This window comes from Cetorhinus maximus, chromosome 10 (genome assembly GCF_964194155.1).
Source record: "Cetorhinus maximus chromosome 10, sCetMax3.hap1.1, whole genome shotgun sequence".
Taxonomy (NCBI): domain Eukaryota; kingdom Metazoa; phylum Chordata; class Chondrichthyes; order Lamniformes; family Cetorhinidae; genus Cetorhinus; species Cetorhinus maximus.
The window spans coordinates 104283501-104308352 of NC_135888.1; the positions used below are offsets into that span (position 1 = coordinate 104283501).

At 42.6% G+C, this 24852-nt stretch overlaps 2 protein-coding genes across 4 annotated transcripts in view; both read right to left on the bottom strand.

Annotated features, from left to right (window-relative positions):
- Nucleotides 1-24852, bottom strand: part of tgfbi (transforming growth factor, beta-induced) — a 465360-nt gene that overhangs the window by 353263 nt on the left and 87245 nt on the right. The window lies entirely within an intron of this gene.
- The window catches only part of LOC144685903 (solute carrier family 25 member 48-like), a 29428-nt gene continuing 22299 nt past the window's right edge, over nt 17724-24852 (bottom strand). For all 3 annotated transcript variants that reach the window (XR_013577809.1, XM_078550914.1, XM_078550915.1), the window contains 2 exons: nt 22405-22538; nt 17724-21444 (listed from right to left, as the gene is read on the bottom strand). Coding sequence is in view for 2 of the 3 variants with exons in the window: in XM_078550914.1 (XP_078407040.1) it covers nt 21340-21444; nt 22405-22538 (239 nt within the window). In the remaining variant the exon portion in view is untranslated. The remainder of the gene's footprint in view (nt 21445-22404; nt 22539-24852) is intronic.

Below are 24852 nucleotides of genomic sequence, written 5' to 3' on the forward strand. Positions count from 1 at the left end.
GAGGCCAGGTCATTGAGTGTATTTAAGACTGAGATAGATACGTTCTTGATTGGTAAGGGGATCAAAGGTTACGGGGACAAGGTGAGAGAATGGGTTTGAGAAACTTATCAGCCATGATTGAATGGCGGAGTAGACTCAATGGGCCGATTGGCCTAATTTCTGCTCCTATGTCTTATGGTCTTATATCTTCTCAGAAATGCTTGAGTTTCCTGTGTGAAATGACCCATGAATAATTTGGATGGTTTGTTTCTTCAGTCTTGGACTTTGACTCGGTGCTGATATGAATACTGGGGGCTAGAAATTCATTTACCTCAGTTTTGGAATACAGTGACCACAATTTGCACCAATTCTGATGGAGGTTGGGAGCACATATCTTTGGCGCTTCCATCTCATTTCCATAGTTTTATCATGGAACTAGGACTCACCTCTAACATCCATATACAACAACTCAGCCATACACTCCTCTCCACATCTTCACAAACCCTAAACTAAGCTATGGCAGGGCACATCAACATAGTCTCTGACCTATAGCCCTCTGTCTTGCAGGAGAACGATGAGCCAAAGGAACAATGGAGGACCAGCATGCCTGCATCCACTCAACAGCCTCAAGGAGATAATCCAACGAATAATTGGGACAAATGCTGCAGAGCCTGTGGCACCCAGTGCTCCTGAGGGCATAGAGGAAGATGCCAAGTTTCTGCCTGAGGCATCTTCTCCACTCACTCATCACCCCGAAAAATGCCATGAAGTGCGAACTCTATTTAATAGTCTCCGTTGCAAAATAGACAGAGAGTAAGATAAAGTGCAATGCAACTCAGCTTATTTCTGACAATGACTTAGCTATGCTGGGTTAAATATCATAAATGTTCACATATTACACAAAGACAAAGGGCTTTTAAATTTAGCACAATTACAGCTAAATCTGTTTCAACTGTGTCAGCTCTGGCTGTTGCTACAACTTGTTCCATCCTACAGTCACTCATTACCTAAAGCTTAACAACTACGTAAACAACCCTATTCATAAAGTCTAAATAAAAATATAAACTTCTAGAAATATATCAACTTATCAAAATCTGTAACTTTATATGAAGTCTTCAATAGAAAACATACCCTATTGATTAGCTGAAACCAAGTACATCAAGAGCTAGAACTGAAAGAGCTAAAATAGAGTTCACCTGTCCAAGCTTTAATTGCACTCTAATTATTAAATATATAACTGTGATATGTGACCTGAACAAAACTGCTAGATCTAATGAATATTTTCAATATTTATTCAAACTACACATTCCAGTATTTTCTGCTGTTCTTTTTTCTCTGTTCTTGCCATAACCTGCTGCTAGATTTGCTGAGGCATGTGTCTGCTCTGGGCGCAGCTGGAAAACCAGTAGTGCGAATCAGCTGTCGATTTATACATTCTGCCTTTTTAATCCCTTCCATTGCATATTGCATCCAATGGAGAGGAAATTGGAAGATGCCTGTAAGAGGTGCCCAGCACTCCCGCACTCTGCACTCACACAGAACTGGAGGAGCACTGGTGTTCAGGCCCAGGGATGTGGCATTGATTCCTTGGGAAAGGCACCTAGTTCATTTGCGTTGGATGACAGCATGCCTGCTTGCCTGCATTCATTCTGCTGGTGCCCTTGTTAGTGCCACACAGCTAGTGGGCATGACTGAGGTGTTGAGTCATCAAGGCCCATAGGTGCCTGGTGTCACCCACCAGGGCAATCTGAAGTGTCCTCATTGGAATCTCAGGAGCTTTCCACCTCTAAAGCTGTAGCCACTTGGGAGACACTTTTTGTAGAAGCACTAGGATAGGCAAACAAGCATACGAGACAGGCACTAAAGGGGAACACAAGGGTGATTCTTGATTATTTTCTGGATTTGGTGTTAGTGTTTGTGCTTCTAGTAAAATGAAAACAAAACGATATAGCTAGACTAAGGGCAAGTTATCAAATGATTGGCAGTAAGGACGGTGGGGATAAGGATTTAAGGACTGTTGGTATATTAGCGATAGGATGAATGGTTCACATGAAGCACTCTTGGATAAGCTGCTCTTCAAGAGCTCTGGACAGTAGCAGCACTGGTATATAATTCAGCGCTTGCCCTTTCTCCTCCAGGACCTCTTGCCCAGTCAGTCATAATAGGCTTTGAGTAGTTATGGAAAAGGACAACAAAGATGAAGGTAGTTAACTGGAAAAGGGCTAATTTCACTGAGTTGGCAGGGCATCTGGCCCAGGTGGATTGGAAACCAAGATTGGCAGATCCAAATGAGTAGCAAAAAGCCTTCAAAGAGGAGATTTTAGGGTGCAGACTAAATATATTGCCATGAAGAGGGAGGTAAGGGCACCCAAAGCTAAAGCTCCCTGCTCAAAGCAACTGATTGTAGAAACATGCTCTGGGAGGCTTCTTAGTCAAACAAAACAAACTTTATTTACATGAGAGCTTCCATGGCTGCTTGTATCCAGCCAGCCCCTCATACAGCCATTTTTTCCTAGCAATCCCCTCCCTAGAATTTATTCTCCTGTGCTAGCCACACATTGGTTGAACAAATCATATGACCCCTACTCAGTTGAATTGATCTTGAAGTGACAGTCATCACACTGATATTAAAATGAAACAAAATGAGCTTATGCTAAATATCAGGTACAAAATACCATAGAAAATCAAGCAGAAACAGATCAGGCAGAGCAGAACAAGAAAAATAAGAGGCTCATGAGAGTAAATGAGATAAGGTTAGCAGGCAACTTGATAGGGGACACTAAAATCTGTTATAAACACATAAATAGTAACAGGGTAGTCAGAGGAAGGGTGAGGCCAATTAGGGAACAAAAAGGAAATCTTCTTGTGGAGGCACAGAACAAGGCTCAGGTGCTGAATGAATATTTTGCATCTATCTCCACTAAAGAAGAGGATACTGCCAATGTTAGTGTAAAGGAGGAGGGGGCAGAGAAATTGGATAGGTTAGAAGTAGATTAAATGTAAGCACTTAACAGGATGGCAGTGTTGAAAATAGATAAGTTACCTGGTCTTGATGGGATATGTCCTCGGTTAGTGAGGGAAACAAGGATGGAAAAAGCAGAGATTCTGGCCAGTCTTTCAATCCTTCTTGATATAGGTAATGTCAGAGGACTGGAAGGCTACAAATGTTATACCATTGTTCAAAAAATGGAAGAGGGATAAACCCAGTAACTACATGCCAGTTAGATTAACGTTAGTGGCGGAGAAACATTTAGAAATCATAATCTGGGACAAATCAAAATTTCACTTGAAAAATATGGGTTAATTAATGACAGTAATGAACTTGTTAAAGGAAAGTTGGATCTGACAAATTTGATTGACTACTTTGATAAAATAATGGAGAGAGTTGATGAAAGTGGTGCACATAGGTTGTGGATATGCATTTTCAAAAAGCATTTGATTAACTCCCACATAACAGACTTCATAACAAAATTGAAAATTTTTGGTGACTACATTAACCATTAACTTCTTCAAGATATTCATCCATAATGTCCTAATGAGAATTACTAGATACATAAAATTAGAATTATAAAACACATGCATGTATTTGTTAAAAACATGACATTCCCTGGACTGATGCTGTGATCTGAAATCTCGGATTTCAATGACAAGTATAAATCACTTTATCTTTATTTTCAAAGTTTTTTTTACAACATCTGAACCTTTTGTTAGCTCACTCCCAATCTTCTGCAGGATTGGAATTGTTCTGTCTCTGAAAATGTTACTACTGTTCAAGTGAATATTTGAGTAATTCCTCTCTTGTGACATTCACATTAACTGCTATTAATTGCAGTGTCACTGCATCACATGGAGAGAGAGGTACCAATCTATGATGTACAAGACACAAAAGCTGTGTTTAATTATTTATCACACTTTAATATTTAACTACATATCAGGTTAAGATGGTACTAAACAAGAAGGAATTAATGGCCTACATTTTGCTTTAGTGGAGCATCCTTCAGTATCTATCATTAATTAGACCTATTCGTGCACATTTACATTAGCATTTTTAGTGTTGCAATTTGCCGGTAATTTGAGTCACTAATAGTGGGTGACAGGCAGGGGTGCAAATAGGACATCTTGGACCTGAGCGAAAAGGGCAATCAACTGTGTATCTTCTTCGTCAATCCAATTAAAGGACTGAGAAATAAACAAAGGAAGGACGGAGAAGGGAGGTGAATTAGATTGGATTAATTTAATGTTAAATCAGGTACAAAAAGACAGATAAAGAGAGGGAGAAAAAGAGTGGATTAAGATCGAGAGATAAAGTTAAAAAGAAAATTAAGTTTGACATATTGAAAATCTCCGACAATTAATATCTGAAGGAATGAGACTCTACATTTTTAATAGTTAATTTTCAGTGCCAGAGAGGCTAATGGCAATAATTAGCAGTAATTAACAATTAACACGCTGTTACTTGCACTTACTTCCTTCACCCAAGTTTAATTCATATCTACAGTACAAATACAGGAAATTCACAACATTCGATGGATGGAATTTAATGTAGATAACAGGATCTTACCCGCTGGCTAGAGAACCAGCGAGAGCCTCTTTTCAGGAAGGCCTGTTACCAATTAGGCACTTAACGGGGCAGCGACAGGCCTTCCCAGGATTAAGGGTACTGGGGGCAGAAGTCCTGCCTGCCAAGAGCTACCAGTCAATCAGAGGCTGGTAGCTCTTCATTGCTCAGCAATGCCACCAGGGAGGTGGTGGCTGCTGCTGGTATTGCACTCACACAAGACCCAGGATCGCTGAGGGATCCAGGCCATATGCAAGTGATGGGGGGAGGAGATCGTAAGGTGGGGGTCATGGTGTGTCAGCAGCAAGGGCAGCTCTTAGTCTCCCCCACCCAAAAGCCCACAAGTAACCCCAACATAGTTTGTTTTTTGGGTTTCCCACATGGCGAGTCCCCTGCCTGCTGCTGGGTTTCCAGTGGTGGTGGGATGATACCCTTCAATGGGTATCAATTGGCGGTGGAGCAGGAAAACGTCCTTCCCCAATGGACTTCAAGGTGGCAGAGGCTGAAAGGCAGCGCAGTCCCCACCAGCCACCCTCCCACCACCAAACTCGTCACAGTGAAGGGCATTAGATTTCAGCCAAAGTGTGTCAATAGTGATGCTGACAGTAACATACAATTTTTGCAAAGCTAACAGTGGAGCAGTGCAACTTTAACAGCATATTTTAGATATTGGTGTTTAATGCCAATAATGGCTGTACCATTTATGCATAAATAATGATGAGTGCCATTAGCCTTACCAAATAAATAAAAGCTAATAATAGTCAAAATAGGCTAAACAAACAAAACAATAAAATTAGCAAAGGAATTCAACCTATATACATCTGATAATCATAATTTAGCATTAAAGGTAAATCAGTTAGCAGTGAAAAGGTAAATAATGACTGTACAATAAATATTGAATAGATAAAAGCAGTGTGTCAAGACAACGTGGGAAATTATGGATGCTGAGACAGTTCCAGATGACTATACCTGTGGCAAATGTCTATATCAGGAGTTACTGCAGCTAGGAGTTCTTGAGCTGGAGTGTGAGTTGGAGGCTGTCCCACGCATACAGAAAAGGAAGGTATATTTGGATAATTTACTCCTGAACACAGTCACACTGCATAGAGAAACAAAGGTATAGAAAGAGAGAGTATGTGAGTGATAGCCATCAGGGTTGGAGCAAGCTCTTTGAAGAAGGAACCATAGAATCTGGTCCTGTCCAACAGGTATTATGTACTTTACTACCTGTAGGAATAGAGCCCCAGGAAGGATGGCCAGAATGCTAACCAAGGCATGTGTGGGACATGTGACAGCCCAGGGGCATCAAAGGAGCAGGATAGAAAGGCTATGATTCTAGGGAATTTGTTAATTATGGGGATAGAGGGTATCCTCTGCAGTTATGATTGATAATCAGGGAAGGCGTGTTGCCTACCTAATGTCAAAGTAAGGGATATCTCAAAAGTGGCTGGAAAGAAGTATGGAAAGGGGTGAGGAAGAAACAGTTGCCATAATTCATGTTGGAATTGTGTACAATTTTGGTCTCCTTACCTTAGGGCAGCTACGCTTATCTAACAGGGTGTGCAACAAAGGTTCATTAGTTAATTCCTGGGAAGAGAGGGCTGTCATATGAGGAAGGGTTGAGTAGATTGGGCCTATATTCTCTGGCGTTTGATGGGGTAGATACTGAGATGTTGTTTCTTCAGCTGGAGAACAAGGGAGCATATACTCAGGATGAGGGGTTGGCCATTTAGGATTGAGATGAGGAGAAATTTCTTCACTCAGAAAGTTGCGAATCTTTGGAACTCTCTACCCCAGAGGGCCATAGATGTTTGGTTATTCAGTATATTTAAAGTTGAGATTGATAGATTCTTAGATACTAAGGGAATCAAGGGAAGTTGGGGTAGGGCAGGAAAGCAAAGTGAATGTAGAAGTTCAACTGTGATCTTACTGAATGGCGGAGCAGGCTTGAGGAGCCCACTATGCTCTTATTTCTTGTGTGGCCAACAAGATAGGAAAGAACATGAGGTACATTTGGATCTAGGAACAAAATTTAAAAACAGGATCTTGAGGGTGGTACTCTCTAGTCTATTACCCAAGCCATGTGCAAATTTGCATCGGAAGAGACAAATCAGGAAAGTAAATGTAGGGCTGAATAAGTGAGCAGGGAAGGAGGGGCTTCAATGTATGGAATGCTGCAGTAATGGAATAAGCTGGGTTCAAGGTCCTAGCAGAAAGGATAAACTGTACGGAAAGGACTGTAAGTCAATAAAGAGGGTTACGGTTCAAATGGAAATAATAGTAACCTACAGATAAGAAATACAAGGGAAGACAGTGAAGCTCAGAGTCCAAAAAATGATAAGGAAATATCAATAATTCAGGACGAGAAAAATATTAAGCAATAGTGACATATCTCTTAAAAAATAAAGGGTGTTGAAAAATAAAAAGATTAAATTGCCTGTACTGAAATTACAGCAGCAACAAAAAGTGATAAGTCAAAAAGTGTGAGAAAAATGCCAGGAGGGCATTTGGGTAGGCTGTGGATGGTTATCTAAATAAGTATTCTGTACACAAATTCATGCAGAAAGAACTTTGATTCTTCTAGCGTTTTCACAATCTCATGATGCCCCAAAGCACTTTACAATACATGCTACAGCTTTGCAGTGTAGTCACTGTTTAATGTAGGAATTGCAGCAGCCAACCTCTACATATTAGGAGTAGATTTTACAGGGGGATGTATTCCCCAGCCCGCCACCCCCACCCCCCAATTGAAAAGTCGGTTGTCAGCCCCGCTGACTTACAAGTCAGCTGCCCCTCACTGATATTTTGCTGGGAACAGCCTTAACTGAATCAGTGTGGGACTTCTGCCCCTATCTGGGAGAAAGTCCCACCTTGGCAGCTCTGTAGTTCCAGCAGCACCAGGATCGAGGATGGCCAGTGCTGGGACTACAACCAGTCCCAAGGAAGAAGAGTCATGGAACCCGGACTCAAAGGTAAATCTGGTATTTTGGATGGGCGTGGCAGGGAGATCTCAGCGAGGGGGATGAGGGACTGGGTTAGAGAGGTCGAGGCGGGGCGAGGGGGAAGGAAGGTTAAAGGGGGGGTGGGGGTCTGATCTCAGGAGCTGGCACCGTTGGCACCAGGGAGCCCCTACTGTCTTGCCCGACAGTAACCCATGCAGTGAAAGCTGCCAGGCTGCCTGCCCTGCCGTCCCATGCAAAATGGCGGTGGAAGCGGAATGAGGCCTTTAACTGGCCATTAATTGTCCACTTAGGGGCCTCGATAGGCTTAAGGGCAGTCAGGCTGAAACCTTCCCTGCCCGCCGTAATATGAGAGACAGGTTGGTGGTGTGTCGGAAGCCAGCGGGCAGGCCCCCGTTTTAGTTTACGAGACCTTCCCTCCCTGCCCACCTTCAAACATGCCATAGTAGAATCCAGCTCATGGCATCTTTCATATCCACCTGAACAGGCCTTGGTTTAACAATTCATCTGAAAGATGGCTTATTCAACAGTGCAACAAATCCTCAATACTGCACTGAAGTGCTGGTCTATCTGTTCAAGCCTCCACAGTGAGTCTTGAAGTGGTGACTTGCTGAAGCAGAGGCATAAGTGTTATCACTGAGGCAAGACTGACACTTACAAATAAATTAGAAGCACAAATTGGAGTATAATATAATAACAAATGTCTTGCTACAAGCTGGCCATGAATTGGAGCTAAATGACTCGGGCATTAGGATATTTAGAGAAGACAGGGAAATTGAGTTAAGAGGGCTAACAATCTTGATAAAAGACAATTACAGCAGTAGAAAGAAAGGCTTTCAGCAAAGGTGATTAGGCAATGGAAATGTTACGGCTAGAACTAAGGAGCAGCAACAGATGTAAGACTCTAGGCAAATTGTTTACAGACTCCTTACAGTAGTGATGTCGTGTTGGGGAATGTATAAACATGAAGATTGGGAGAGCATGTAACAGAAACAGCAGGCTGAATTTTATTCTTGTGGTGGGAGTTCCATTTTATGGGGTTAGGCAATTAATTAGTTGCCAAAGGAGTTACCGTCCTTTGAAAAGATGGCCACTACCCCAGGAGCAATTGACCAATCTGAAGGCCAGCAGCGCAGCCGTCTCAGAATGGTCACTGCTGGGACTGTGCCAGGAAGAAAAGTATGCCATGGAAGGACGCTGCCTTCCCAACCAGGTAAGTAAGGTTGGTGAGGGGCACCCTGGGATCAGCCAGGCATGCCCCGGCGAGAAGATGGAGGGGTGGGGGTGGGAGGTATTGCTGTTGCCTCAGAGATGGCCACTGTGGCTGGGGGTGCCCTCTCTGGGCCAAAGAATGCCCGAATATGAGGGCACCCCCTGAGCCCAAAGGGAGATTGCCAGAGTTCACCCGATGGAGACGCCACCTCCCACTGGTAAAATGCAAGTGGGGGCAAGAAGAGGCCCTTAATTGGTTACTCAAGTGCCTCAGTTGGTGTCTGGGTTGGAGGACCTTTCTCCACCTTCCCCCTTGCTGGTAAAATTAACCTGGTGGCAGGGATAAAATGGGCATTTCACCTTTCACCTTCCCTTGCCATTTTACGACCCCTCCTGCCTCCAAGCCTGTCCTCGGAGATTTTAATTTCCACACCAACTGATAGAAGCAGTAAACATAACCAATTAAGAGAATATATTTGGGACAGTTTTCTGGAGTAATATTTTATTTGGAACCAACAGTGAACAGGCTGTATTAGATTTAGTGGTAACAACCCAGAATTACATTAAATTTTTAGCATCATTTGGCCCAACTAAGCTATGCTAGGATTTATGTTTTACACGATCCTCCTCCTGTCTTACTTCATCTAACGTTAGTAACAAAGGAAGCCTCGAACAGATAGGGTTACCAACGGTGATTAAATGCATTCCTGTAGGTTTCACCATATGACTTGCCCCCATGCTCCAGCCATTCATCAGCCCACATATCCATCTTTGTGACGGACTGCCAATTGGAAAGCAAAAAAGCTCATTACCCAATGCTTGATTGTCAGCCAAACAGCCACTTTTTCCCCATTTTCAACATTTTTATATTTGAGGCAGAATTTTACATCATGCGGGTGGGCATGTGTCTGACCAGATCAGGTATAAAATCACGCAAGAAGACATCGGGCGTGCGTCCCAACGTCAGCGCGCACTCGCGCGATATTTCACTCAGCAGGCGCACGCAAAAGTCGGAAGCGCGCCCGCTTACAACTGAGAGGGCAATTAACCCCATGAACAGTGCAATTGATTCCGATTTTTCATTGCTCATCCAACCTTGCTGTTGGCAGATGGGCAAATCGGCCAGGTGGCCTTTGTATTTTTCATCAAACCTCATCCAAGGGTGGAATGAAATTTCTATGATGAAATAAAATTAAAATAAACTTCTGTGGACAGCATTTTTATCAGATACATTTTCAGGTCGTTGATTATGATGCATGGGCACTTTTTTCAGTTTTCAACACCTTTATTTCAGCTTTTCCGGTCTCCAGCTCCCTGAGGCAGCTGTCTGCCTTCAGGGAGCTTTCTCCGTGCTCACCTGCGCCTGTGGAAATGTCATCGACTGCCCTCTTCCCGCCCCCACCCCGGCAGCGCTGAGCATTTCAGCATGCGTTTCATGCTGGCTGGCCATTAATTGGCCATCCAGTGTGAAATTGCAGTCAGGGGCTGATTACGGTTGGCGGTCCGTTTGCTGACCGCTCCCGAGCCCGCCAATCGGGCGCACCCACCAAAGGTAAAATTTAGGCCCTGGTAAAGAGACATGTTCAAAGAAAATGTCAAGAAGAAACAACCTATTTTAATGTCCTGGTGATTTTTCTCCAGGATTGCACACAGCAGTGTCCTGGGGATTGATCTTCAATGCCTGAAGACTCGAGGCCAATCCTGGAGGGTTGGCAATCCTACAACAGACCTTAGGCTCCCTGTTTTCATGTTCAAAAAGTCCAAACCTGTCTCAGATATATTCCCTGGAAGTCTATGGAGGAGCCCTTACCAAAATGTTGGGCATGGAACGAGCACAAAAACAGCACCTGCCAAATTGGACCTTTAGGTGCCCATTTTACACCTGTAAAGCGGATACACTGCAATTTAATTTATAGCCATCAGACTTTGATCCAGCAGACTCTGCAATGTGAAATTCAAGTTGTTTACACTGTAATCTAATTTCCAACTGCAAGACTGAAATGATATGAGAGGTCACAGAAGAGAAGAATTTCCCAACCCACAGACAATCAACATCAATAAGTATTTTTTGGGAAGGTTAATTAACCCTTGACTCGTTATAGTTCAGTGGTATGGTATGTATAAAGAATTACATTTGCATACCACATCCCTCAGGAAAATTCAAAGCTTTCTCAAAAAATAAAATGTAGTGACAGTTATGAAAGGGATGAAACAATTTCCTAGTTGATCCATGATTTAAAATAGTCAATCTGGCTGTAAGGGATCATCTTGCAAATAGTAGCCGTTACAGGAGTGAATTTGAAAAGTGGCTACAAAGAAGGGAGAGAAGCAAACTAAGGTTGTATATTTAATTAATGCAAATTTGAAAGAATGAGAAATACAATGACCATAGTAAACTGGCCGAAGTGTTAATGGATAAACTACAGAATAGGCCAAGATTTTGTCAACCGCGTGCCTTTCCCAAAAGCATAACCGAAGTGTGCGCCACCTCCACTCCCTTTTTGCTGGTTCCCATACGTTTATGGTTAACATTTTAAGTTTCAGCGGTGTGCATGGGAAACACGTCTGATTCAGTGGTGGGGGATGTTTTTCATTGTTAACTGATGGCCAGTTTCACCAATGTTGCAGCTCTTTACTCTGTGAAAGAGCTTCCTGTTCAGACAGGGAAGTTGTGCATCACTGCCAGGATGCTCCAGTGTGCAAGGTTCTTCTGAGTTTAATCCAAGGATTCCATCAGATCCGGTGTCTCGACATCGAAGCAGGCAAGCCCCATGCTTCAGCGATACCTCTCTGCAGGTTCTCCTCTACGCTATCAGGGAAAGGCAGAGGTGCTCGTTCCTTCAGAAGGCATCAGAAGGCCTTCTCGCCATGCCAAGGTAGCCTGGATGGAGGGGGCAGAGGTGGTGAGCAACCATGGGGTAATGCACCAAACCTGGGTCCAGTGCAGGAAATAGGTTAATGGCCAGCTCCGATCCGCAAAGCTAAGTGCCGGTGTCACATCTTCAACAGAAGCCTCTCGTGTGGTCATCAATAATGTATATCGGCAGCTATGCCAGAAGAGTGTATGCATAATTAGCATTAGTGCTACATAGCTGAAGCATGTGGAAGCTGGCCTTTTGTGTGTGTTTGGATGCAGCGGGTGAATGATGTGTGAAGGGGATGCATGCAGACTAGGGCATTAGATGTCACTTGACTGCACATTGTCATACAGGACAAGCAGACTCATAATTCCTAGGATAGAAGATGCACAGGAGGAGGAGCGCCAAACCTGAGGCTCTTCACAGCACAAGAGGAGGAAATGGAGATCTCTGGGGAGGAGGGAATATGATCTATCGCAGACAGTAAGGCTGGGCTGGCCAGGCCTAAGGAGAAAGAGGCAAATGGACACATAAAATGGATACAATGAAATGTGAAGCACTCAAACTGTGTTGATTCTTAATATGATTCATTTTGTTCTCCAGTACAGGTCATAGCCATCCAAGGACCAGGCCACAGCCACAGGAGGAGCCTGAAAACTCCACTTGTAGGGATGATGGACCATTGATTCAGAGGATGCACCATCACCTTCCTCATCATCAACCTCCACCAGCACAGTTACACTTATATGGTTTGCGGAGGGTCCATGTATAGGCTCGGGAGCACAATCTGGTGAGCACACCACAGACACATTGAAGCAGCTGAGGGAGGATGTGACAGCCAGGTTCCCCAGACGATCGGAGAACTGCTGGGAACCAGGCTGCTGTTGAGCCTAACGCTGATTATGGGCCTCTTGTCGTGGCCACAAGAAGCCTGTTGGACATGCAGTACAGGCTAGGGAAATATGTTGGAGATGCCAGGGATTTTGTACACTTTTGCATGGGGTATGAAGGAGTCCACCCACAGCATACGTTCTGCCATGTCTCAGGCATTTCAGTGCATGGCTTCATTCATGGAGAGGATGGTGACTGCCATGGAGAGCCAAGTTGAGCATTTGATCCATATATGCTCTGACCTGCATTCCATCACAGGCTCAGTGCTGCAGTGGCTAAACAAGAGGGGGATGAGACCCCTTGACTTTCCTACAGGAAACCCTCCCCTCAGGGATACAAGGAGGTGCCACTGCACACCCACTTGGAGGAGGACCGTGTGCTGGCTGCCCCCAGAGCCTTCCGCACAAGACAGCCCCAGGGTTAGTGGTAGCTCCTCATTCCCTCCACCAGTGATCCCAATAGCTCCAGCAGGCGAGGCCGATGGGGAGGCCGCAGCAGCAGTGCAGGAGACTCCAGTAGGCTGTTGTCCTCAAGGCCACATGCCTCCAGAGGACAGCTACCACAGTCATCCAAGGCAACGGGGCATCACAGTGACCATTCTGCCTCCACCTCAGCTGCTGATGTCTGGGTTGCACCTAGATGTAGCAGTAGGGAAAAAGTGTGAGCACAAAGGTGACATAGATGATTTATCTTTGTAAATCACTTATAAAAATATGCACAGCATAATATCTTTTGTTCATCATGATTGAGAAGTGTTGGGGCATGTCAGAGCATCAGATGTTGTGGCTACAGTGTCACAATTTGATGGCTAGCAAAGAGATAAGGACACAGACATTATTCCTCACTGAGATATGTTGTGTTTTTGTGCATTCTTTACTGAATGTTCATGTGTATTGTTACTTCTGTGATGATCAGTCTGCAGAACATGACTTCAACACAGGCACAGCTGCCCTCCCTCTGCCACCCCCCTATCTATGAACCATAGAGGATATTGACCCACTTTACTCTCGTCAGCTATAAATGAGATAGATGCACTTGCAATCAAAGCACTTTAAAGATGGTGCTGGATCAAAATAATTGGGCAAGGCAGGCTGTTACATGTGTGTCCACGTATCCCTAAGGTGCTTTTAGCACCAACACTCACAAGTGTGTGTGACAGAGCTGTGTTCCCTGTTCTATTCTAGGTGGTAGAGGATGCAGGTTTATAGTTAACTCTGCAAGGGAGTATGGCAGGGCTGGGTCTACACCCCAGGAAGGCAATGCAGGTCTGGCAATGGAGCAATAGTCATGAAATTACATTATTGTGTGCAAACCTTGTACAGATGAGGCTGTCCCTGGAGTGCGTCCCGATGTCATCGTGCTGTCTCGTGATATTTCGTTTGGCGGGTGCGCACCAGCCAACAATTGAAAGGCCTATAAAGGCCATTAATGAGCGAATTAATTTCAAATTTACGCTGCCCATCCAACCTTACGATTGGCGGGCAGGTGAAAAGGCCAAGCGGCCTTTACGTTTTTTAGGAAACCTCATCCATGAGCGGGATGAGGTTTCCTAAAGCTTTTACAACTTAAATAAAAAGTTTCTTTGGAAAATAAAAATATGTCCCATCCCATGTGACAGTCACATGAGGGGACATGTTTCATTAAATTTTCAAGGTTTTCAGTTATTGTTTTTAACAATTGCTTCAAACTCCCTGAGGCAGCTCCGTGCCTCAGGGAGATTGAAGCACTCTGTGGCGCATTGAAGCGCTCTTTCGCACACATGTGCGAAAAAGCACTGAACCCAACTCTCCCTCCTCTCGCCTTCCACGCTGGGTGGGCCTTAATTGGCCCGCCCGCGTGAAATCGCGGTGCAGAGCCGATCACGGGCAGCAGCTGGCTCGGTGACCACCCACGCCTGCCGAGCCCACCTGACGCGTAGAAAATTGAGGCCCTGAAGTACTGTTTCATGTCTGAGCATTTCAGGAAGGATATGCTGGCCTTGGTGGGGGGGCAGAAATATAGGGCAAACTTACCAGAGTGATACCAGGACTTAATGGTTAACTATGAGGACAGGTTGCTTAGACTTTGATTTGTGTTCGCTTAAGTTTAGAAGGTTGAAATGAGATCTAATAGTGAAAAACGATAAAGGATTTGATGTGGTCAGCACATTGAATCATAGAACAATACAACACAGTAGGCCATTATATCTGGGCTAGCTCTTTGAAAGAGCTATTCAATTAATCCCACTTCTCTGCTCTTTCCCTACAAAGTTTTCTGCTTCAAATATTGTTCTAATTCCCTTATGGAAGTTATAGTGAATCTACTTCCACATCCTCTTCAGGCAAAGCATTCCAGATCATTATACCCTCTTGGGTAAAAATATTTTTCCTCATGTGGGCTCTGGTTCTTTTGCCATTTGCCATAAATCTGTTACCAACCTTTCTGCCACTTATTTACTCAATCAAAATCCTCCATGGTTTTAAACACCTCTGTCAAACCTCCCCTTAATCTTTTCCACTCCAAGGAGAACAATTCATTTCACTTGTCCTTCCAGGTAACTGGAGGCTTTCATCTTTGGTGCCACTCAGGGTAATCAATCCCTCCATATTAAAAATAGAAAATGCTGGAAATCCTCAGCAGGTCTGGCAGCCTCTGTGGAGAGAAAATCGGAGTTAACATTTTGGGTCAATTTCCCAAACCTGTAATATTTTGTTTAATTATTTCCTCTGTTGAGGAATATAAGATTCATATTTTTTAAACTAAGAATCTATTCCAACACCAAATGTTCTCATTCAAGGCTTGGTGCAGTGTTTCTCAATTTATAATTGTGTCCTCCAATCTGTGATCACAACCTGTTATGTAACTTGTTTACATCCATATCCTTTTCTCTCAGTACAGAGAAACTGCAGAATCATTCTTCAGGAGGTGAAATAGTTGGATTGAGTCCAAAATTAAGCCAATGGTTTGTGGGTAGGATGAGCTGATCTGAAATAGAATTCCATTATGTGATTTGGGCAGGAGGGAAACCTCCAGGCTGATGCCAACACAGTTCAGAACATAAAACACAGTAATAAGGTGCAATTAAGAGGCACTAATAAGTACGCCAATGCTGTAGAAACGCGCTCTGGGTGGCTTCTTAGTCAAACAAAACAACCTTTATTTACACGAGAGCTTCCATGGCTGCTTGTATCCAGCCAGCCCCTCACACAGCCATTTTTTCCTAGCAAGCGCCCCAATAGAATTGATTCCCCTGTGCAAGCCACACATTGGTTGAACAGATCACGTGATCCCCTGCTCAGTTGAACTGATCTTTAAGTGACAGTCATCACAAATGCCTTCTTCACAGCACAAGAATCATACATGGGGTGATTCAGCAGAACATGCGCAGTTTACAGTTAAATTATTTAAATGGGGAGATGGTGGCATAGGATGGTGGGATTTGAATCCAATTCATAAACCTGGAATAAAAAGCTCGCAGCAGTAATGGTGACCATGACAATTCTCCTCAATAGTTGGTAAACTTAGATGGTAAAAACCCATTTGGTTCACTGATGTCCTTTAGGGAAGGAAAGCTGCTGTCCTTACCTGGTCTGGCCGACATGAGACTCCAGACCCACAGCAATGGTTGACTCTTAAACTGCCCTCTGAAATGACCTAGTAAGCCACTCAGTTCAAGGGCAATTAAGGATGGACAATAAAGGCTGTCCTTGCAAGTGACATCCACATCCCAAGAAAGAATGGAAACAGCCTACTGCCAGAAATCAATTTTTATGGATCAGATTATAGTGTAATAACAAAGTGCGAGAAAGTAAAAGATAAATCTAAAGCACAAACAAAGCATTTTAAGTGCCAATTAGAATTAACCTCCTGAGCAAAAAGTAGTTTTTAGTAAGTAAAAATATTGATTGATGAGTAATTTTTCCTGAATCCTAATTGTTTTCTGTTCTTCGTATTATAGTAATAGTGACTCTTCAGACCATTAAAGAGTATAAGTGGCTGTTTACTTTATTGTATTTGTGCTTTTCTAGAGCAATCCAAACTAATCCTGTTGCAGTGCTGTCTCCCCACAGCAGTTTGACTGTCTTATTCTGTTTTATATATTTCACTAACTTTAATCTTGAACCCTGTTTACATTATTTTTCTTCTCATCATCCTACAAACCTGCATCCATTACAAATCTTCTGTTACCAGTGTATAACTAGCTGGTGTGGGCACATGACTGACATTTTCAATTTCCATCCTTTCTTCAGAAGGTTTCATCATGATGAAATCATCACATAGAAAAATGGGGTTGTGAGCTCCCATGTCCTTTCACACTGAAATGTGTTAGTACCTAAACTTAAGAAATCACTCCATCATGGCTGTAAAAAAAAACCCCACCAAACTGAGTGGGCAGCTTTTTCTGGTCGGCGAGTGGGGGCGGGGCCTGCTCGCCGACGTGTAAAATGATGCGGGGATACATCGGGCGTGCATCCCGATGCCTCCCTGCGTCATTTAGATTTTCAGTTTAGCGGGTGCACAGCCGAAAGGACCTGACGTCCAATCTTAAGGTTGGCGGGCAGGCGAAGAGCCCAGGCGGCCTTCCGAAAAAGCATGAAACATCATCCACAGGCGGGATGAGGTTTCATGAGGGATTTAAAAATTTTAGAATATTTTTAAATAAAAGTAATGGACATGTCCCAGCACATTTGACAGTGTCACATGAGGGGACTTGTCAGGAAAAATTTTTCTACCCTTTAAAAATTTTTTATAACTTCCACCGATCTCCCTGAGGCAGCATTTTGTCTCAGGGAGATCTGTGCGCTCTTTTGCACGCGTGCGCGAAAGAGTGCACTCCCGGCTCAGGGAATCTTCCCCGTCCGAGGGAATCTCCCCCGCCGGCACAGGGAGCACTCAGCGCTTCCGAGCGGGCACCACGCTGGGCGGGCCTTAATTGGCCCACCCAGGTAAATTGGTGGTACACCCCCAACCGGGGGCACAGATCAGGAATCCGCCTGCCAGTGCCCGCTCCTTAACAACGCCCCCTGAAGGGGGGGAAAATGCTGCCCAGTGTTACAAACCTCATTGGGAATTAAGAAAACAGCCAGGAATATACCATGACAAAACAAGCATATAAAAATTCTCTTCCTTGATTGAAATTATTTGTAATTTTGGAAGTATTCTGGTTGCCCTCCCCATAGCTGGTTCATTCAATAACACATTGCACAATCTTGGCATTTCACAACATTTTATACATTCCTAAATTTAAAATTTTGAAATTGCGTTGAAATCAAGAGAGTCGGTGAATTTCTGGCTAGATTATTCTTTATTGTTGATCAAATCTCTGAATGCATTACATAATTGCACAGATATATCAATGTTATATTTTTTCGCTTAGTGCTCCTGATTCTGCCAGATACATGCCTCAGTCAAAACTGCAATCAACTCACTTCCAGGACATTATCAATACATTAGAAGACACATATCAGCAGCGCAGGTGTCTCTCCTTCCAGAGATATGGTGGGCCTCTGATTGCTGCCTTCCCACAGATGAGAACAGGGACACAGCTGAACAGTGGATCAAAAGTTTATCCCTCAAGACCATGTTATATTGTGCAATTTGGTTCACCACTTATAGATAGCAACTTAAAATAGGATTTAAATGTACAAACAGCAAAGAAATTACTTTCTACACAGAAGGGTCATCAGACACTTTTCTAGCCTGTCACATATAGTATTTACACCAGTAATGTAAAACTCAGATACATGGTATCTAATTTTCAATGCAATAAATTAATTTATTCTGCCATATCAGATGATAAAAGATGATAGAAGACATGGTAAACTGGTAATATGAACACCTTGCTTGCAGCATATACAAATGAGGATTTGGGATTTGCAAAACTCTATCAATCTGAACACTGGGTGAGATCAATTCTACTTGAATGCTGAAGATTTCTTTGACTTACACTCTGTAATGCAGACATATTTTATTATGAAGAACATAACTAATATTATTCTACTTTTGCATAGTGTTTTTTTTTACAGTGAGCTATTAAAGGAGCACAAAAGCCAACATAATCACATTACCATTAGAAATCAGTAACCCACAGAGGGAAAAGGACAAAATAACTTTTATGTGGCACCAATGGGCCAGATGACAAAAAAATGCCCTTGTGAATTTCCCAGTCTAATCTCCTAGTAACCAACTATACCTTTTTAGCATGTTTTAATGATTATAATTAGCCAACCAATTTTTACTGGGCAGCAGAAAGTGAATTGTTTTGCTACAGAATAAGATTGTGCCTTGAAGTGCACCCATTTAAAAGTACACCAGCAAAACACAATTCATCTTGCTTAGCAGCTTAGCAGAGAGTCTGTCAGCACCAAGATCAAGGCTTTCAACTCTCTCATCAGCTGTAAGTAGCTTGTGAATCAGATCAACATTTAATACACATACGGAAAGACTGGCGTCCTGAAGGGGCGCTAGATCTTCATGGAAGAGACAGGATGGCAATATTATAGTGCTATGGAATCAATCGTGAGGACAATTGATTTTCAATAGGGCTAGTCTGCTCCTATAAATACAGAATATTTTGAATACATTTATTCAATAAATGGAGGTTTCATTAATCCTTTGTGAAGGCTTCTCAGTTAGATAGCATCCATCTGCAAATAGAGGCAAGATATTTCCAAAACATACGACTAAAAAGGAAAGAATTTGAAGGGTGTGGGGAAAGAACAGGGGAGTGGAACTCATTGGTTAGATCTTTGAAAGAGCCAGCACAAACATGATGGGCCAAATGGCCACCTTCTGTGCTCTATGACTTTATGAGAAATCTCTCTGGTTATTTTGCTGTGCTCCACATTAATGTTGAAATATATATCCCGCTGCAGATTGATGACTGTGATGCCCAGTTCACTACCCCTGCCAACTCAATGCCCATGATAACCCAATGTGCTTCTTGTCAGCCTCTGAATTCTACTTAACACTTAGAATTTAAGCATTTTATTTAAGGAGTATGTATGAGTTGTATCTACAGGTGGAACGTGAGTTGGCCATACTATTCATTTATGTTTGTAAACTCACAGGATGCCATCTTTGGACTTAATTCTCTCTATACAAGATGCAAGCTCTTTGGGAATTTTTTTTTAAACATTAAACACATTATATAAATGCAAGTTCTTCTTGATAGCTAGAAAGGAGGATATCTTAGCCCTAACTCCCTAGTCCGTGCATTCAACAATTTTTCAAGCTCTCACTCACCTATGCTTTCCCTCCTTGCCCTCTTTCATAAACTGATGAAATTCCAACACTAAAATCATAAAGAAATGAAACATTCTGGACATGAAAGTAGAAAATGGAAGAAAATATTAAACTCCAGGCATATTAGGATGAAGTGTGTGTGTGTGTGTGTCTTTCTTTCTCAGTCCCACAATCTCCTATTCAACTCAGTTTCTTTATTTCTCCCAGCTTTCTCTTCCCGTACATTACCCCTTCATATTTCTTGTTTCATTCTGTTTCTTGCTTCTAGTTTGTATTACATCCTTTATTAGGTCACTGTCTTTCACACACACATCTCTATTTTGACGCGCATACACAGCTACATCTCTTACAAAGCCTATATTGACCCAGCCCTTCTTGGTCACACAGCCTACACATCTGCTCTCTCATATAAAACCTTTATTGTTCCCATTCCCATTCTGTAACATAACCTGACTTAGCCAGATCCACACTTGCTCTATTTCTTTCCCTCCTCCCAGCCTCTCTCTCTCTCCTCACACAGTTCTGTGCCATGACACAAAGCCTGCATTAGTTCTTGACATTAACATTACTGTCATTAACATGTCAAGTTTGTGGGCCAAAATTTTTACATGCTCTCAACTAACCTAGCAATTAGGCCATGCTTCTTCAGACATCACCAAAAGTAGCAACAACAATGTACATCTTACGTTATTTAATGTAAAAATAATGTAATTTATTCTTGTTACTTAATTATAAAATTATTCATCAAAAAAGTTCTAAGTTATGTCCAATAAAGTTTTAAATATGTAAACACTGAAGATGAAATCTATAGTCATTTCTTTTTTCCCTATTATGGTTTTCTTGCTGTGATTTTCTGATACAAATCAATCTGATGATAGTTAGACGATTAGAACAATTCTGAACAATTAATTCATCAAAAACAGTCGAATATCGGGTTACCATAGATCCAGGATTATCCTGGAGCCTTCAGGAATTAAAGGTGAATCTCGAGGATACTGCTGCCAGCAGCCCAGAAGAAAATTCATAGAGGCATTTAAAAAACTGTTTTTTCTTCATTTCCTTACACTTTTCATTAGTTGTAAGAATATTGAAAATGTTGGTGGGTGGGGTGGGGGTAGTAGTGGAAAGCTGTTGTGCGGGCGACTGGTTGGAAACAGGTGGTTGAGTGATGAAACCTCCAAGAACAACTTGTGTTGGCAACCCTACCTAGAAATCTTCTGTGAGTCGCTGTATGCTTTTCATCTCCCAATAATTCTGCCAATTAACTCCCTCCCCACCTCTAACTCTAAAAACAGTAACAGCAAAAGCCAGTAAAAGCAGGTTAGGCAGCCTTTGTGGTGAAACGGAAATTAGTCAGTCTATGTTTCAAGTAAAGATCTTCGCTCATGGTTGCTCCTCAATGTTTCCTGATTTCCATTAATCCATTCAACATGTTTTTCCAGGAGACGTTGCACATAACTTTTGAAGCAAACCATCATTCTGAGTTGTCTCTGTGGCTTCTAATGCTCTTTCTGAAAACGAGTTGTATCAAATTGAAATCAGGAGCCAAGGAAAGACGAGTCAATTTTTATAAATTTGGTCAACTGCTGGACGGGGCAAAGAACTATGCAACTGGTCAAGTTTGATAAACATCAGAAGTCAAATGTTACTTTTCTGCTTATTGACCTCGCAATGCTTTCAGTGCGAGTTCATATCCCAAAAACATGGCTGCACTCATAGGGAATCCACGAATAGCATTCAAGGCTGCTCCTTTAAAAAATACCTAGTAAATAAAACAAACATTTTTAATATCTCCCCCAGACAGTAATAGTTCGACATACAAGTCTTTAATTCATTTGTATGATGCGATTATTTCCTTCTCTTGTGACTGCAATTTCCCCAACTGAAAGCATTGGCAAGCAGCCGAGAGTCTTCATCCTAGGGTCTTAAAAGAAGTGGTTAGTTAGATAGTTGATGCATTAATTTTAATTTTCAGACACTTCCTAGATTCAGGAAAGGTCCCATTAGATTGGAAGATAGCAGATGTAATTCCATTATTCAAAAAGGGAGGGAGACAGAAAGCAGAAAACTACAGGCCAGTTAGCTTAACATCGGTAATCGGGAAAATGTCGGAAGCTATTGTTAAAGAAGCTATAGCAGGGCTTGTGGGTGTGAGGGAAGGCAGCAGGTAGGCCATCCGTTCTCTTTTAAGAGTGCCCCCACTTCCAAATATGCCAGCGGGGTGCCGTGGTGGCGGCAACTGAATGCATGTTCAGCTGTGTGTGTTTACGATGGGGCATTAACAGGGGTGGCAAAGTCCAAAATGACAAGTAAGGCATCAAATCAATGCTAGACTGGTATCGTGATCTGCCTACTCTGTATACTCTGACACTTGCACAGAACACTTGCACTTCACAACACAGCAATTGGTGCAGGTCTCACCATAAGTAGTCAGGAGTACCCCCACCCCACTCCCCCATTTCTTACCTCAACTGATTCCCATAGCACTGACACTACAGAGCTGAATTTTGCAGCCAGTGAGTTTACGCCATATTCAAGCCTTGCTGTGTTTGATATGGAAATTCTTAATGGCACAGTTTATAAGCACTAAATCCTAAATCCAGTTTGTGCTGTACCTGACATGAGTATAATTATTTTAACTCTTCCACCTTAAAACCTGTCTAAAATCTGTTTCACTCCAAAATGTTTCTATTTTTTGTGTTCCCATTGGCAATTAACTTACATTCAGTCCTTCCTTTCGGTAGCTCTGTTGAATACAATGCACTATCCCCTTGTATCTTGTCTCGCTGACTCCATCAGCTTGAAGGCGACTTTTGACAACATCCATGGGAGTTGAAGTGCCCCACGATATTGTTCCTACAAGCACAAATTTAAACAGTCAATATTCAGAACTAACAAATCCTGCATCAAAGTTTAGTAATTCCATGTCACTGGAGTGAAGGTGTATTATATGGGTTATCTGCAAATAGTCACATAGTTGGCAGCTGACGACTATATACAGATGATGGAACAGGATGATCTCATGGATCATGGTTTCCTAAGTAAGCCAACCAGTTCAATTAGTATCATATTTCTACTACTTTGCCCTGCTGACGTTTCCCTCTTGCTACCGCAACATAATATCTTGAATGTGAATTGAATGGCTCCTATCACTGCTGCTTTTCTGGCTGCCAGAAAAATGAGAGCAATTGAAAACAACTTGCAGCAACCAAGGCCTTTGAGTCAGTTGGCCGCAGAATGAGAACTAAAAGTCCGACAACGATGGGTCTAAAAACAAAAATAAAACCAAAGGATAACATGTCCATTTATATCACAACCATGAGATGGGAATTGGAGGAAAATGAGGTGATTTTCCCTCTGATTTTTCTTATCTCCTTACATGAAAAGGTTGTCACCTACTCACACAGCATAGTCTCCTACTTTTTTTCTGCTTTGACAGGCCTACACCTTTCATCCTAGGTTATTATTTAAATCAGGAAGGGCTTCATTTTGTGGTTAATATTCTTTCACACAATATACAACAAAATGAAATTTTAACACTTCAGATTACACATTGTAATACAACATCACCTGTTTAAAGGAATGGCATTTCCTGAGCTCTTTAGTATCACCACTCTCTGATACTTACATTGAATGTTCTTTCATGTCTATGCATAGAGGTAAGCCAAATATTCTAATACACAACTCTCAGGCATGCTTCCAATATTATTTTTAATTTTTTTTTTGAATACCTGCTCGTTGAAACATGTGCAACTCCATCTAAGTCAACATAGAAATATGGGCCTAAATTCTCAATACCACTAAAAGTGGACGATACAAGGGACAGAAATATCGCTGAAGCTGTGCTGCCGGCTCTCTTTCAGTCACAAACACTTCTCTGATTTTCCCCAGAAGTCATGAATAGTCTAAATCCCCACCAAGGGATTTTAATCAATTGCCCCACATCGTCAGTTTTAAACGCCACAAATTCTTTGAAGAAATTCCACTTCAACTGCTCCAGAAGCAGGTCCTACTCCACTGCCATGTCCCACCCTCCCATCCTTGCAATGCTGACCCCCCCACTCTCACACCAGCCCCCGCCCACTTCTTGTCAGGCTGCCTGGTGCAAGTGAGAATACTAACAGCAGCCAACTAAAAATAGCATGAGGTTAACCCTGGGGAAGCCGCTGGAGTTGGCGCAGACCAAGCCAGCTGGAGGAAAGGACATCATGCCAAACCTCTGACAAGATTTCCACTGAAGAGGAATATCTAAGCCCCAGTGAAAAGGAAAATGAATGAGCAACACATATGCGTTGGTTACTGCATGAAGGCTTGTAGAGCTGAAGGAGGCCACACAGGTAGTGAGGAGTGAGGCCTTGAAAAGATTTTAAAATTTGGGGTTGTTGGATGGGGAGTCAGTGAAGGACATCAAGCACAGAGCTAATGGGTGAATAAGATTTGGAGCAAGTTAAGGTTCTGACAGCACAATTTTGGATGGACACAGATTATGTAAGGTGGAGATGGGACCCTGACCAGGAATAGTTAACTCGAGGTGAGAAATAGAAGAGGACCAAGGATAGATCATTGAGGAACTCCAGGTATAACAAAGTGCGAGTGGGCACAGAAGCCATTTTAGATTATTCCCTGGCTACCATTAGATAACAATTGATTCAAACTAGCTCAGTTCCGCCTAACTGGATGACGGGGGGGAGGCATTGGAAGAGGAATGTGTGGCCAACTATGCCGACAGTGCAGAGAGGTTAATAAGGATGGGAAGGGTTAGTTTATCATAGTTAGTCATAAAGGATATCATTTGTGACTTTAACGAGGGCTGTTTCAATACTGTGGCTGGGCAGGAAACCTGGTTGGAGGGACTCAAACATGAAATTGTAGGAAAGATAGGCATGAATTTTGTAAGTGAGAATACATTCAAGGACATTGGAGGGAGGTTGGAAATTGGACCATAGTTCATAGGTACAAAAGAATCAAGAGTGATTTTTTAGAGATGATGTAATAACAGCAGATTTGATGGGGAACAGCAGCTGAAGAGAGGAAAAGATTAACCATATCAGTTAACATGAGCTAAGTAAGGGAAATTGAGTTGTCAGCAGTTTAGTTGCAATAGGATTGAGGGAGCAGGAGGTCGATCACATAAGGTTGGAATGAGCATTGAAGGAGTTGGGATAGAATC